Below are 15,710 nucleotides of genomic sequence, written 5' to 3' on the forward strand. Positions count from 1 at the left end.
GAAATTCAGATCTGCCCCTGCTCCTAGGGAGAGATACAGCCTTAACTCTCCCCTCCTCATAACTGGTGTGGAGTTTTACCTCTTTGAGAGATCGCCTACATTTCCATCGGTGGGCTTTCTTCTTATAAGAGATCTTCAATGTATTGCAAGACAAGATATCAAAAGCGGTAATTCTGAACAACCTTAGAAAAAATAAATTATTATGCTGTATCGGCACTTTGCAATTTGGTGGTCTTGATTTTCCTCTCCCTTTTTCTATTTCCTGCTCTAAGTTTCCTATTAAGCTTTGGGCCTTAATGTTTCTTACGGCTTCAGGTTGTTATAGAACAACCTGAACAACAGTCACCAATGACAACTGTCTTCTCAATTCACACCTTCTAATTTTCTTAGGGGAGAGAGGCAGAGAAAAATCTTCCTTTTCAAACAGATATGCCCCCAGTACTCCAGGCATAAGGACGACTTCAATATCATGCAAAAAAATGTATAAATGTATTGTAGATGGACGTCAACTTGAAGTTAACTTAGTAATTAATTCATACTTTGCAATAGTAGAACAGCGTAATTTCTACCTTCATCCTTTTCATTTGCTGGCATTTCTACATCTGTGTTTGATTAAGAAACTACTTTAACAAACCACAGTTCTGAACATCAGCTAAAGAGATTTCTTCTCTATCTACTTCTAGTAAAGTTATCAACAATATTTTTATTGTGGTATCACATATGAAATATGGAATAAAATACTCTGTGGGATGGACTTTAAGTAAGAGGGGCTTTGAAAAGAAAAAGCATTTAAAAGTGAAAATTTGTCATTTTACAAAGAAAATCCTAAAATACAATATAAATAAGGATGGAAACAATATTGAAACTATCATGAAACTGACAGTATGACTTGACACAATGTGATTTTCTTTTGAAAAGAATTCATCAACACTTTTCCAGTCAGCTGAGCCCCAGAATGAAAGTAAAATCTGAAATTCCTTATGCAATTTGAAGGTTTGGGGCATTTGAGACTAATATCATGCTATAATATGCTTATGGCTGTAAGTACAAAAATATAAAGGGAATAAGAGAAAGAACTGGAGAAGTCACTTTAGAGTCTTCAAGCACATACCACTAAAATGCAAAACTTGAATAGTGATACAGGGGTTTTACCTTAAGGATGGGAACTGAACAAAAGTTTGGTTCTTTTGCCCATACTGATGTGCCATTCCTACCTTCACTAACAGACTACACACAAATCATACAGCCCCCATAAAAAGTTATCTTTAAAGTATGTGCTCTTCAGAGATGTTGTACTTTCCACAACCTTTTCGGATCACTTGGTCTCTTTCAGAATGTATGATCTGACAATACAGAACCAAAATTCTTCTACTTACCACAGATTGCATCACTTTCATCTAAACCATCTCCACAGTCATCCTCACCATCACAAGTCCATTGCTTGGAGATGCATTTGTTTGCAGAGCAAGCAAACTGATTCCACGAACAAGACGAATCTGGGAATAACATCAGCCACTACATTTGTTAGCTTCATAAAAATACCGCATTCCCTGTATTTTCTAGCATAGTTTAGGAATCTCCACACTGTTCCTATCTGTCCTCCCAATTTTAATGTATGAAAACACTCAAACACAGTATAATCCTATTTAGGATTTACCAGTTTGTCTGAAAGTTTGCATTCACATTTATAAAAATAAGTAGGAAAATATCAAAACATTCAAAACACATTCACCTATTTATAAACATTTTGCTAATGGGATGGGGATATTTTAAAAGCACAAGTCGAGTTTGTGTATTTAACATGGATACCGTAACTATAGTGGCTTACTGTGGCTGCTTTATTTTGGTAGTAGGTCCAAATTTTCAAACACAGACTTCCTCAGCATTTAACTCCACCTTTAAAAGATGTTATTTTCTCTCACAAGAAAAATTACTGTGTGTTTGCATCCCTCCCAGAAAAACTGGCTAATGGGTTTTACAATATTGCACATAAGTATACATACGTTATTAAACCTGGAAACATAAACACTGAGTTACACTTTCAAAAGCAGTCTGCACAACTGTTCTAAATAAATGCTATTATTATGACCTTTTCTGAAAACTTCAAATTGCCCACTTCTCCAGGATTTTCTTTGAAAATAAAATTTATTTATTTTTAACTGATTATAACAAATTTAAATATTAAAAATAAAAAGAATTTTAGTTAATGCATTCTGAATTTATGAGTATTGTAACAACTACGTCAAAATGAGTAAGAGCAATAAGTAGGCAAAAAGTAATTGACTAAACCCCCTTCCCTTTCTCCCACAAAAACTGGCTAATACGTTGCATAGAAATAGGTATGTGTAATAGAACTTGGAAACATGCCAAGTTACAATTGATGAATGTTGTCAACAGAAAACCTTCTGATTTTCATAGTGCACAGTTGCTGATTTTGAAGTTAAGATATATATACACAATGCAAACTGCAAACTAAACATGTAAGCATGTTAGTAGAAAACTGGGTCATGAAGAGAGTACCGCATAACTTTCAGTCATGCTAAGCAGTGAAGCATGAAAAAAGAAAAAAAAAAGGAATAGACAAGTTTAGAATTTTATTTTCAGCTTTTATTTAAATAAGGAATAGGAAGACTTGATACTGCTTTTTGCTGTTCTTATAAAATTTAATTATAGTAATAATCCATTAAGTTAATCCATACAAATTTAAAAGACTAGAACCCCTATGAGCAAAACTGCACAACCAACCTGCACTGCTCCTCAGCTGGGTGGAGTTCAAGAATCTTGAAATTCCCTTGACCTTTAATATAGTTCACAGAGTTTATGCTGTATTTTATTCACATCACTTTTGTTATTTTAACTATACCTGTAAGGCCCCTGATGCAAAGAAATATCTATTTTTATGTCATAAAGGTGTATTCTGGTTACTTCCTGTTGAGGTAAAGATACTGATACAAACTGATTAATCTACATAACTGTCCTAATGAGGAGTTATAAAGAATTAGTGAAATTGTTAAATATTAAAACAATAGAAAAGTCTGCACACAAACAAATCCTTAGGAGGAAAAAAAAAAAAGATAGAGCTTTTATTCTGGCATGAGATTGGGTTTAAGATATTGGCAGCATGAAGCATTAGAGAGTTGAATCTGAAAATAAAGTATTAAAGCCTGTTTTATATAGCTCTATATTCAATCTCTGAGATATAAACACACACTTCTTTCTGTTTTCAAAGTGCGTTATTAATTACAGAAATACAAATAAAATGAAATGCTCACCACAGTGCAATTCATCTACTCCATCCTCACAGTCTTTCTGCCCATCACAAAGCCAGGTGGTCAGAATACATCTTCCACTAGGACAACCAAAATAATTTTCTTCACATGTGGGTTTGTTTTGAACTGTGATAAAATAAAGAATGTAATGTAAAATGGTCTCTACTAGTATGATTAGGAGCCTAATACATTTCTGCTAAATTGCTGAATGCTAATGGACAACAGTGTTTGTGTCTAAAAATGAAAAAAAAAAAAAAAACCAACCAAAACCCAAACTATTTATATTATTTGTATTCATACAAATTAGAAAATAGTGATAGCTAAGTAGTTTAGGGAGCTGTAAGAGTTCATTTATTTAGATAAGAATCAGAGCACAGCTTCAAACTAAATTAAAAGGACCTATAGAGAAAAGTAGTTCAGTTTACAGGTTTTGAGCTCAGGTAGAACACCACTGTTTGCTGGTTACACCAGCTAAAGAAATTGTCCTTCTGGTCTATCTGCCACCATCTACAGGATAGTGGTAGTATTTTTGTCACATTCACTGTATGTACATATTGACTAACTGAAGGCATACCACTGATGTTGGAGACAGAGATTTAGGCTTCATTGCAAATTTAAAAGAAGTTCTTCCTTGCCTTTTTACTTTGTAAAGCATGAAGGTCATTAAAGATTGTACTTCTATGAATGCTTAGAAAACAGATGTGAGGAAAATAAATATACCGTATATTAGTTTCATAACAGAAGCACAAATATTAATCTAATGAGTGACACAGGTTATTTTCAAAACCTTCAGCAAAGCATTTGCCTGGGAATATCCAGACAATATACTCCATAAAGTAGCATTGGAGATCACTGAAGCGCTCTGTCAAGGTTTCTATTATTCCATTAATGCACAGGGCTATTGACACTGTTTCCCCCCCCCCCCCCCACCAAAGAAAGGAAGTTATCATATTTATGGCTTTTAGAGATCTATGAATAGAAAAAAAAGAAATAAAGAAAGAAGTGAAATGTCTACGAAGATTGGGTAGATATTCAAGGTCGTCTAAGTATAGCCACCATTAAATAAGTATTTTGCTTTAATTTTCTGTAAGAACAATGACACTGAACAAAGACTGTTAATGGGAATTATATACATAATAGAAACACAACTACAAAACTTAATGTGCCAAAGTTGGTCAGTTTTGAATGAAATGGCAAAGGAAATAACATTTAGGTTGAATGGGAACAGTATTGCTTCAAAGTAAAGGGAGGAATGATCCAGGCAATTAGTCACACATGAAAACGATGGAACATTTTGGCACACATTTGAAAAACAGAATAAAGTAATACAAAAGAATGAATGATGGAATAAAATGCAACATTAATTTACTTACGCAACAATAGCTTACTAAAGCTATAGCACACTGCCTTCAAGAAACCCTATAGGTTTGGGGTTTTTTTGGTCTATACACAAAGGAAATACACTAAATCTAAGCTATTCTGAGCTCAATGAAACATTATACACAGCTAATTCAAAATAATTAATAGACAATCTGGAGAATATGGAGATTAGAATGGGAATCACAATTCAATATGCATCTGCCCTACAGGACAGATGGAAGTTCTCAATATCAGGTTCACTGACATTAGAGCTGAAGTCCTAGGTTCCTTCTGGATCCTGGTAATATTTTCACCAATAAAGTTGTCACAAAATATATGAGAATAGTAATAGGAGGTCCTGGTGACTTATTACACAGTAAAACCAGGATATTAAGTGGGAATAATCATAGAATGGTTGGGGTTGGAATCAGATGATACTAGTTACTTGGCAAAAATTGGAAGATATTTAAGAACATAAAAAGGGAAATTTTACAAACTTTTATTAATTAGTAAATATTTATTTTTACAAACACTAATCCTTAGAAAAAAAGAGAGGTACTGGTCACAGGAGGACACTTAGAAACTAGCATGAGTCAATTTAGTTTGAGGTGTCCCTGCACATGGTGGGAGGGGGTATGAACTAGATGATCTTAAGGTCCTTTCCAACCTAACTGTTCTATGATAATTACGAAAAAAAACCATGAAAAATTAAAATGTATTTGCACAGACAGAAAGCAAAAATAAGACTTCAGCTGCTATACTGGGTACTCGTCTGGATATTCAAGAGAGACGCACATAGACATAGAATAGAATCACAGAATCATAGAATAGTTAGGGCTAGAAAGGACCTTAAGATCGTCAAGTTCCAACCCCCCTGCCATGGGCAGGGACACCTCGCTCTAAACCGTATTACCCAAGGCCTCGTCCAACCTGGCCTTGAACACTGCCAGGGATGGAGCATTCACAACCTCCCTGGGCAACCTATTCCAGTGCCTCACCACCCTAACAGGAAAGAATTTCCTCCTTATATCCAATCTAAACTTCCCCTGTTTAAGTTTTAACCCATTACACCTTGTCCTACCACTACAGTCCCTAATGAAGAGTCCATCCCCAGCATCCCTATATGCCCCCTTCAGATACTGGAAGGCTGCTATGAGGTCTCCACGCAGCCTTCTCTTCTCCAGGCTTAACAGCCCCAACTTTCTCAGCCTATCTTCATATGGGAGGTGCTCCAGCCCCCTGATCATTCTTGTGGCCATCCTTTGGACTTGTTCCAACAGATCCATGTCCTTTTTATGTTGAGGACATCAGAACTGCACACAATACTTCAGGTGAGGCCTCACAAGAGCAGAAAAAAGGGGCAGGATCACCTCCTTCGACCTGCTGGTCACACTCCTTTTGATGCAGCCCAGGATACGATTGGCTTTCTGGGCTGTGAGCGCACACTGAAGCTGCCTCATGTTCAGTTTCTCATCGACCAGCACCCCCAAGTCCTTCTCCGCAGGGCTGCTCTGAATCTCTTCTCTGCCCAACCTGTAGCTGTGTCTGGGATTCCTCCGACCCTGGTGTAGGACCTTGTACTTGGCATGGTTAAACTTCATGAGGTTGGCATCAGCCCACCTCACAAGCGTGTCAAGGTCCCTCTGGATGGCATTCCTTCCCTCCAGCGTGTCAACCGAACCACACAGCTTGGTGTCATTGGCAAACTTGCTGAGGGCGCACTCAATCCCACTGTCCATGTCAGCAACGAAGATGTTAAACAAGACCGGTCCCAACACTGATCCCTGAGGGACACCACTTGTTACTGGTCTCCAGCCAGAAATTGAGCCATTGACCACAACTCTGTGTGCGGCCATCCAGCCAGTTCTTTATCCACCAAGTGGTCCATTCATCAAATTGATGTCTCTCCAATTTAGAGACAAGAATGTCATGTGGGACAGTGTCGAACGCTTTACACAAATCCAGGTAGATGACATCAACTGCTCTACCCCTGTCCATCAGTTCTGTAGCCCCATCATAGAAGGCCACCAAATTGGGCAGGCAGGATTTCCCCTTGGTGAAGCCATGCTGGCTGTCACCAAGCACCTTGTTGTTTTTCATGTGCCTTAGCATGCCTTCCAGGAGAATCTGCTCCAAGATTTTGCCAGGCACAGAGGTGAGACTGACTGGTCTGTAATTCCCAAGGTCTTCCATTTTCCCCTTCTTGAAAATGGGGGTTATATTTCCCTTTTTCCAGTCATCGGGAACTTCACCTGACTGTCATGATTTTTCAAATATGATGGCCAGTTGCTTAGCAACTTCATTTACCAGCTCCTTCAGGACCCGCGGATGGATTTCATCAGGACCCATGGACTTGTGCACATTCAGATTTTTAAGGTGGTCTCAGTCTAATTCCTCTCCTACAGTGGGCCCAAGGTCTTCATTCTCACAGTCCCTGCGTCTCCCTTCCAAGACTTGGGTGGTGCGGTCAGAGCCTTTGCTAGAGAAGACTGAGGCAAAGAAGTCATTCAGAACCTCAGCCTTCTCCAAATCCTGTGTAGCTAGTTCACCTGAGAGCTTCCTGAGGGGGCCTACATTCTCCCTAGTCTGTTTTTTTATTTGCTATGTACCTGTAGAATCCCTTCCTGTTATCCTTAATATCCCTAGCCAAGTTTAATTCTACCTGGGCCTTAGCTTTCCTAACCTGGTCCCTAGCTTCCCAGACAACATCCCTGTACTCTTCCCAGGCCGCCTGCCCTTGCTTCCACTTTCTATAAAACTCTTTTTTCATTTGATTTTTCCTCAGCAGCTCCTTATCCATCCAAGGAGGTCTCCTGACCCTCCTGCTGCACTTTCTTCTAGTTGGGATGCAACACTCCAGAGCTTGTAGCAGGTGATCCTTGAATATCAACCAAGAGTCTTGGGCCCCTCTGCCCTCTAGGGCTTTATCACAGTATCACAGTATGTTAGAGATTGGAAGGGACCTCAAAAGATCATCTAGTCCAATCCCCCTGCCGGAGCAGGAACACCTAGATAAGGTTACACAGGAACGTGTCCAGGCGGGTCTTGAATGTCTCCAGAGAAGGAGACTCCACAACCTCCCTGGGCAGCCTGTTCCAGTGTTCCGTCACCCTCACTGAGAAGAAGTTTCTTCTCAAGTTTAAGTGGAACCTCTTGTGTTCCAGTTTGTACCCATTTCCCCTTGTCCTATCATTGTTTGCCACTGAGAAGAGCCTGGCTCCATCCTCGTGACACTCCCCCTTTATATATTTATATACAATAATAAGGTCACCCCTCAATCTCCTCTTTTCCAAACTATAGAGACCCAGCTCCCTCAGCCTCTCCTCATAAGGGAGATGCTCCACTCCCTTAATCATCTTAGTTGCCCTGCGCTGGACTCTCTCCAGCAGGTCCCTGTCCTTCTTAAACTGAGGGGCCCAGAACTGGACACAATATTCCAGATGCGGTCTCACCAGGGCAGAGTAGAGGGGAAGGAGGACCTCTCTCGACCTACTAACCACCCCCCTTCTAATACACCCCAGGATGCCATTGGCCTTCTTGGCCACAAGGGCACAATGTCGGCTCATGGTCACCCTGTCGTCCACCAGGACCCCCAGGTCCCTCTCCCCTACACTGCTCTCTAACAGGTCGTTCCCCAACCTGTACTGGAACCTAGGGTTGTTCCTGCCCAGATGCAGGACTCTACACTTTCCCTTGTTATATTTCATCAAGTTATTCCCCTCCCAACTCTCCAGCCTGTCCAGGTCTCTCTGGATGGCAGCACAGCCTTCTGGCGTGTCGGCCACTCCTCCCAGCTTAGTGTCATCAGCAAACTTGCTGATAGTACACTCAATTCCCTCATCTAAATCATTGATGAATATATTAAATAATACTGGTCCCAGTACCGACCCTTGAGGCACTCCACTAGATACAGGCCTCCAACTAGACTCCGCCCCATAGACTACAACTCTCTGGCTTCTCTCCTTCAGCCAGTTCACAGTCCACCTCACTACCCGATCGTCCAGACCACACTTCCTCAATTTAGCTGCAAGGATGCTGTGGGAGACTGTGTCAAATGCTTTGCTGAAGTCAAGGTAGACCATATCCACCGCTCTGCCATCATCCATCCACCGTGTTATTTCCTCATAAAAGGCATGAGATTGGTCAAGCATGACTTCCCCTTGGTGAAGCCATGTTGACTGTCCCTCATAACTCTCTTATCCTTGATATGCCTTAAGATGGCACCAAGAATAAGGTGTTCCATCACTTTCCCAGGAATGGAGGTTGAAACCTTACTAAGCAGGTTCCTGAAGAGGCCAAAGCCTGCTCTTTTGAAGTCTAGGGCAGTGAGCTTGCTGCACGCTCTTCTCACTGTCCTAAGGATCTCAAATTCAACCATCGCATGGTTGCTGCAACCAAGGCTGCCCTGCAGTGCCACATTTCCAATGAGCCCTTCCCTGTTGGTGAGCACAAGGTCAAGCATGGCACCTCTCCTTGTCGGTTCCTCTATTACTTGCAGAATGAAATTGTCTTCCACACAATCGAGGAACCTCCTGAATTGCTTGTGCCGCACTGTACCGTCATTCCAACAGATGTCAGAGTGGTTGAAGTCACCCTTGAGAACGAGGGCCTGTGAGCCTATCTGCCTATAGAGTGCTTCATCTGCAGATTCCTCTTGATCAGGTGGTCTATAACATATCCCCACAGTAATGTCTCCCATCGCTGTTTTCCCTTTAACCCTGACCCACAAGCTCTCTGTTAACTGCTCACCTTTTCTCAGACAGAGTTCCATACTCTCCAGCCTATTCCTAACATGAAGGGCAATGACTAAGATGATGCAGACTGATAGCCCTATATTGAAAGCAGGAATTCTAAAATAACTTGGCTTATTTGCCACTGCAAGTAAAGATTATGGATATGATTACCAGAGGAGTACAAGGTCCTCCTCAGCGTAAGAACAGAGATAATCCAGGAGATGTGTAGACTAGAAATTAACAAATGAGGTTCTGGAAAATGATAGTAACAGGAATATTATGAACAAAAAATAATACTGATTTATTTTATAAATTTTTCTTTAAAAGTTCAAGGTAAAGTAGAGGAGGTACAGGCTTGAGGTCCCCAGAGTTTCCTTAGTGCACTGTCATCAGTTTGATGAGCATTTAGTAGGATAGGCCTAATCCTACAAACATCTATCAAGAAACTTGTGTTCATTAAATTATTCTCACTCCAAATACAATTTCTTGTTTATTTACTTCTAGGTATGTTTACATATTGCACTTAACATTCTCAAATGAGAGGTTCTGGATAATAAAGGAGCAATCCTATGCCATCCTTCACTGCTTAATACGAAATACAACATAAATCACCTCAGGGCTGGGACGGGGATTCAAGTGTACCACAATTGCTTTGCACTGGCTGAAGACCAGAACAAGTACAAAAGCAATAACCCTGGATTTTACCCTGGCAGCCTATCTCAAGTACCTCAACAAATTAAAAGAGGAAGTAAAAAAGTAAGCAAGAAAGCTACTAAAACAGTAGCTAATAGAAGTTCCTGAGTGATTGTGCTGATGCTTGATGAGCTTGATATTGTAATGACTAATGTTTTATTTAAATAAAAATGGTTAATGACAGAGCTAACCTGGATGAAATAGAAAGCTAGACATAGCCTGCCTCAGAGAAATGCAGTAGTAATTTTTACTAATTTGCATAATCGAATGAAATGCAAAATAAAGATTGGTGAAATAAAACCTGCATTCAGCATTATACCGATCTCTGTATTAAGTAAAACGGTATTGACTTAGTAAACATTTTGCACTGGAATTATAAAAAAGAACCAGAAATACAGCAATATAGTTTAAAAAAAAAAACAACAAAACAAAACAAATGTATTTTTTCTTTTCTTTTTTTTTTTTTTTTCCACAATTACCTGGACATTTTAGCTCATCTGTATAATCTCCACAGTCATTAGATCCATCACATATCCATTCTGGCAGTATACAAAGTGATGTTGAATTACAGCTAATAAATCCTGAAGATTTGATTCCAAGTTTATAGAAGTAAGCACAGCTTGTATTATCTGGAAAGAGAAGTAAATTACTTTATCACATGTAATACAGATTGAGAGCATCATAGTTTGGTTTTCAGGTTTAACTTCAGTTTGTGCAAAACATGATGCTGCTGGTACCCACTAGTAATGACTGAATTAGCTGCTCTATAACAAGGAATAATCATGGACCAGATGCTCTGAAGGAGCTCAAAAACAAACTTACTACAATTCTTTTCATCTGAAGCATCTGCACAGTCAATGATCTGGTTGCACTGTGCTGACTTTCCAATGCAAACCCCATCTGCACAACGGAATTCTGTTGAAGCACACGTTGAATCTGCAACATATGGTTAGAAAAGATGTAAATTTCTGTACTAAACAGATTCCTCAGATGCACAGTATCTGTACTATTTTTAAACCTTCTACCTTTGCATGAGGAATTCAGAACACACTGTACCTGCCATAGCTAAAAACTCAGCAGCAGTATAAGGGCTAATAAACTTGAAAGCATAAGTTACTGATTTTTTTATTTTTCTTCTTTTTGTTTTGGTTTTTTTTTTTTTTTTTTTCACCCAAATGTCTCTTGATATTTCAACTCAATTTGAGATAGTCCTATTGTTAGGAAGGAAGAAGCACTTTCAGGAACATCTATGAATTAGATCTCTTTCACGTAACATCAGGTTACAGCTTTTGCCTGTATGCTTTTCCCTCTACTCATATTCAGCTAAATGATTAAAACCCATGAGGTGCTTTAAAAAAATGCTAGTTACTACAGCTACATAGGTTTTATCTATATATTGTGGAACACTTTCCCCTCCAATCCTTTTGAACTGTAACTAAGGGTTTGTGTTTGCCAGCTTATTTTTATTCATTGGCTGAAGAACAGATATGCTCATGTTTTAAGACATAAAAAGCAAAACCAATTCTGATATAAAAAGAACAATTCTAGTAAGTTTTCCAAAGGACACAGATGTTGTCACATATCTGAGAAGCAAAGAAATAGAACACTGGTTATTTTAAAGAAACAGTGCAGCAGACAGAGAAGAAATCACCCATCTTTCAACCCTTCTGTCTGCAGTAAAGATTTTCTTCTCATTTATTACTTCATAAAACAAGCAGCAATGGTATTTCCACAGCCAAACCCACTCTATCAATCCCAACATATGCTTTTCCAAACATATTAATGTGCACCTCCTTGTTTCTGAATTATAACAAAACAAATCCCTGTAATATCAATAAAGTTCTATGCATTTTCTAGCTACTTCCATTTACATACTAAGTATTTACAGAAAAATATTCTGAAATCACTTTGGAAGTAACTGTCATTTACCTTTACAGTCGAATTCATCAGAATTGTCACCACAATCATTTACACCATCACATACTTTGTTACTTAAAACACAGCGACGATTAGAACATGGCTTGAAACCCTTCCGACAGCCTCTGTTTTCTGTTAAGTACAAGCACATAATTTCATTTAGATACTTGACCTCTAATAAAAATAGCCTTAATATTACAACCAGACAAACATTCCATAAAAACATTTTATATGAAAATGCATTTGAAGATACAGGAAAAAAAAAAAACCAGATATTGTTCACTTACTGTCCAGCAGAATTTGAAGTGATAAACAGAAAAAGAATAATAAATAAAAGCACAAAAAAAAGACAAAAAAATAAAAAGGGAAGCCTAATTCTCAGTTTTCATCATCTCATGGTATAAAAAGTCCATGTGCTTTATATCCGTTTTGACACACTTTTTTCAGGCATGTGACAATGTTTGAATATAGCACCAGCAATACTATCACATACAATGAAACATAGTGAATTTGCCCTAATTAGGACTAAATGGAGAGTAAAATAACAAAATATTAGGAAAAAAGTTTCTGGATTTCAGAATACGAACACTGCAAGCTATCTGCTCAAGTAGGGACACTATTGAAGAATGTTGAATGTTACAAATATAGATAAGCTGAAAATTTAGGAATGATTTACTAAACCCCTAACCACTGTAGAAATGATGCCACAATAATGAATAAATAATGTTCACTGAATTAGTTAATAATGAGTCCACCATCCTATAATTTATCAGATTCAGAAAAAGAGGTACTGTATATGACCTAGTGCATGACAGAACCACAGCTCTTTCTACTTTTGGGGGTTTGGAACTAGATGATCTTTAAGGTTCCTTCCAATCCAAACCATTGTATGATTCTATGAAAATGGACACTGTCACTCTACAAATTAAAGTCCTTCATAAACTTATGTGGCAAATGCACGAAAAAAAAAAATGTTGGGTCTCACTTATTTTTTCCATATTGTAGAATAAAGCATAAAAAGTTAATAGTAGCTCAGTTAACCTCTGACTACTGACATATTAGATAGCTTCTCCAGAAAGACAAAAAAGAGTATTGTGAGATTCCTCATCAGCTACAAGTTTCTTGTTTGTTCCTAGGTGACTTTCTCTCTATTCCTTCAACATACTCCCTACTAACAAAGTAAAAGAAACTGTATGAAACCTTAATCCTTTGTCCATTGACTGTGAATGAAATAAATGACTAAAATTAGAGACAAAGAGGCTTAATCCATATAACAAAATAATTGACTGAACATTTTGCTGGTGTTGGGTTTTGTGTGGGGTTTTTTGATGTGTGTGTTTGGATTTTTTTTTTAATCACTTCTTATGTCTAAGAAATATGCATACATAAATACAAATACATCAACACATCCTTAGTAAGAAAACCTTAGAAGGAATTCACAAACCTAAGTCATTTACTTTTCAGTGTTTTGAAGCTGTCACTTGCAATTCAAGGGCCACACCCCTACCCGGTTAACTAGCAATGTTTTGTGTTATCCAGATTCTTACTTCCTTGTCTGGGTTTTTTTTTTCAGATTCAAACAAACAAATCTCCTTCATTTCCTACATGTAGATGATCTGACGGAATGTTAGTTAGTTTTATATGGCACCATCAAAGCTATTATTACAAAGAAGTCTGACACAGGACACAGGTATCAGCTGCTATCCTCAAATTGGTGGTGTTTTTTTTTTAAGGGAAAAAAACCCAACAAAATAAACAAAATCAAGAAGAAAGCTATTCTGCTTCTTTTTCCACTACCAACCTCCTATTAAAATGTCAGAGGTGACCTTCAGGAATTAAAGCAGATATTTTCATAAAACTACAGAGGTGTCAGGTATAAACATATTGGGTGGGTTTGAAATTATATGAAATTGTTCATATGGGAAACAGAAGAGATAGAAAAATTATCAGGAAAATTATTTGAAGAGTTGTGTTTTAGACCCTGAGACAGGCAAACTCAGTTGGACACAAAAAATCCTGGAAGTGATTCAGTGATTACTAGGGAATAAAGAAACCCCAAACCTGATGAGGACATGAGTCCTTGGGAAATACATGAAAATAATGAGAAGACAAACTTGTGTCAAACTTGTTGCAAGATGAAAACTGACTGGTATGAAGAATAATGGTATTATAGACTTAAACAGAAAATTGGTTGGAAATATTACACAGGTATTTTTTGTATTTTATAATACTTTTATTTTAGTGCTTTCTATTCCCAGAGAAAATGTCTTTAAATACAGAAAAATTATGCGAAGATGCTATATTAAAATTGAAAATACTCTCATTTTCATCCTTGAAAAAGCAGCTAGCTGTGTTTTCCTTATTTTTGGTTTTAGAGACAGAAATATGAGGACATTTTAGATGCTTTTTACTCAATGTAAGTCGTCTAGTACATGAAGTCTGCAAGAAAACTATGTTCAGATATAAGTAATTCTAGTCATATAACATGAATTGTTTTCTTAATGTGCGAGTTGGCATTCTCGTGAATCTTGGTGAGCAGTTGGCATGAATAAGTAGATAAAGTCACAGAGTAACTAATGTCAGCATGTGTAACAAAATAAGAACATGAAGGTGAAACATCTGGAAATACTTACCACAGTAGAAAAGTTTTTCATCAGACTTGTCCTTACAATGAGCAATGCCATCACAAGTCAACTGATAATCAATGCATTCACTATTTCCACATTCAAACTCTGAATAAATGTTGCACGTAGAATTTTTTGCTAAAAATAGAACACATTAAAATGTAATTTTAGTAGCTTTTACACTTAGTGAAAACAAGAAAAAATGTTTGCTACATTTAAAATATCTCCTACAACGTTTTTGATAACCTAAGTACAAAAAAACCCCCAGCATGGCATCAGAACTTAAAAGTGTCTACACAGTGCTGGTCTGCAAGACTGCTATACTTCTCTGTAAATTTATTGATATTATATAGGATTGAGGATAGACATGTAAGCAGAAAACTGCTTTCAGAAATTTTATGTTGGAGTGAATTCCGAACCAAGGTAAGAAAGAGTCTGTAAAAGAAAAATACATAGCCAAATATCCATGAAGGAACATGCAGTAAAGCAGCTTGAAGGCAGTGATTCTGATAAGATGATGACTTTCATAGAACCATAGAATGGTTTGGATTTGAAGGGACGTTCTATATCATATATTTACAACCCCCCTGTCATCAGCAAGGCCAGCTTCCACTAGATCAAGCTGCTCAAAGCCCCGTCCAACCCAGCCTTGAACACTTCTAGGGATGGGGCAGCCACAGTTTCTCTGGGCAACCTGTGCCAGTGTCTCACCATCCTCACAGTGAAGAATTCCTTCCATCTAATCTAAATCTACTCTCTTTCAGTTTAAAGCCATTACCCCTTGTCCTATCCCTACCTGCCCTTGTAAAAAATCCCTCTCCATCTTTCTTGTAAGCCCCTTTAGGTGCTGGATGTTTCCTCTAAGGTATCTCTGCAGCTTTCTCTTTATGCTGAATGAATAACTTTGTAACTACTGTTCCCTGCTACCCTCTGCCCACACATGCTTCTCCACAACCCCAGCTTCTATGCAACTGTCTCTTAACAGGTGCCTAAAAATAATCTCTTCAAATAGCACATCCAAAATGAAGAACCAAACACTATTACCTCGCAGTTAATTTGAACTCTGGACTCTGCTCTGTGGCACTGTGCAGATACTCAGTACGTACACAGGTACT

The 15,710-nt window shown here is 38.1% G+C and overlaps 1 protein-coding gene across 1 annotated transcript in view; it reads right to left on the bottom strand.

Moving 5' to 3' along the window:
* The window catches only part of LRP1B (LDL receptor related protein 1B), a 739,603-nt gene that overhangs the window by 122,326 nt on the left and 601,567 nt on the right, over positions 1 to 15,710 (bottom strand). The window contains exons 45-50 of the mRNA XM_061354354.1: positions 14,605 to 14,733; positions 11,984 to 12,103; positions 10,877 to 10,990; positions 10,534 to 10,683; positions 3,273 to 3,395; positions 1,377 to 1,496 (exon numbers count right to left, since the gene is read on the bottom strand). Of these exons, the coding sequence (XP_061210338.1) occupies positions 1,377 to 1,496; positions 3,273 to 3,395; positions 10,534 to 10,683; positions 10,877 to 10,990; positions 11,984 to 12,103; positions 14,605 to 14,733 (756 nt within the window). The remainder of the gene's footprint in view (positions 1 to 1,376; positions 1,497 to 3,272; positions 3,396 to 10,533; positions 10,684 to 10,876; positions 10,991 to 11,983; positions 12,104 to 14,604; positions 14,734 to 15,710) is intronic.

The sequence above is a fragment of the Neopsephotus bourkii genome, unplaced genomic scaffold (assembly GCF_033783945.1).
Source record: "Neopsephotus bourkii isolate Nb327-2 ecotype Australia unplaced genomic scaffold, CSIRO-AGI_Nbou_v1 NB_730, whole genome shotgun sequence".
Taxonomy (NCBI): Eukaryota; Metazoa; Chordata; class Aves; order Psittaciformes; family Psittacidae; genus Neopsephotus; species Neopsephotus bourkii.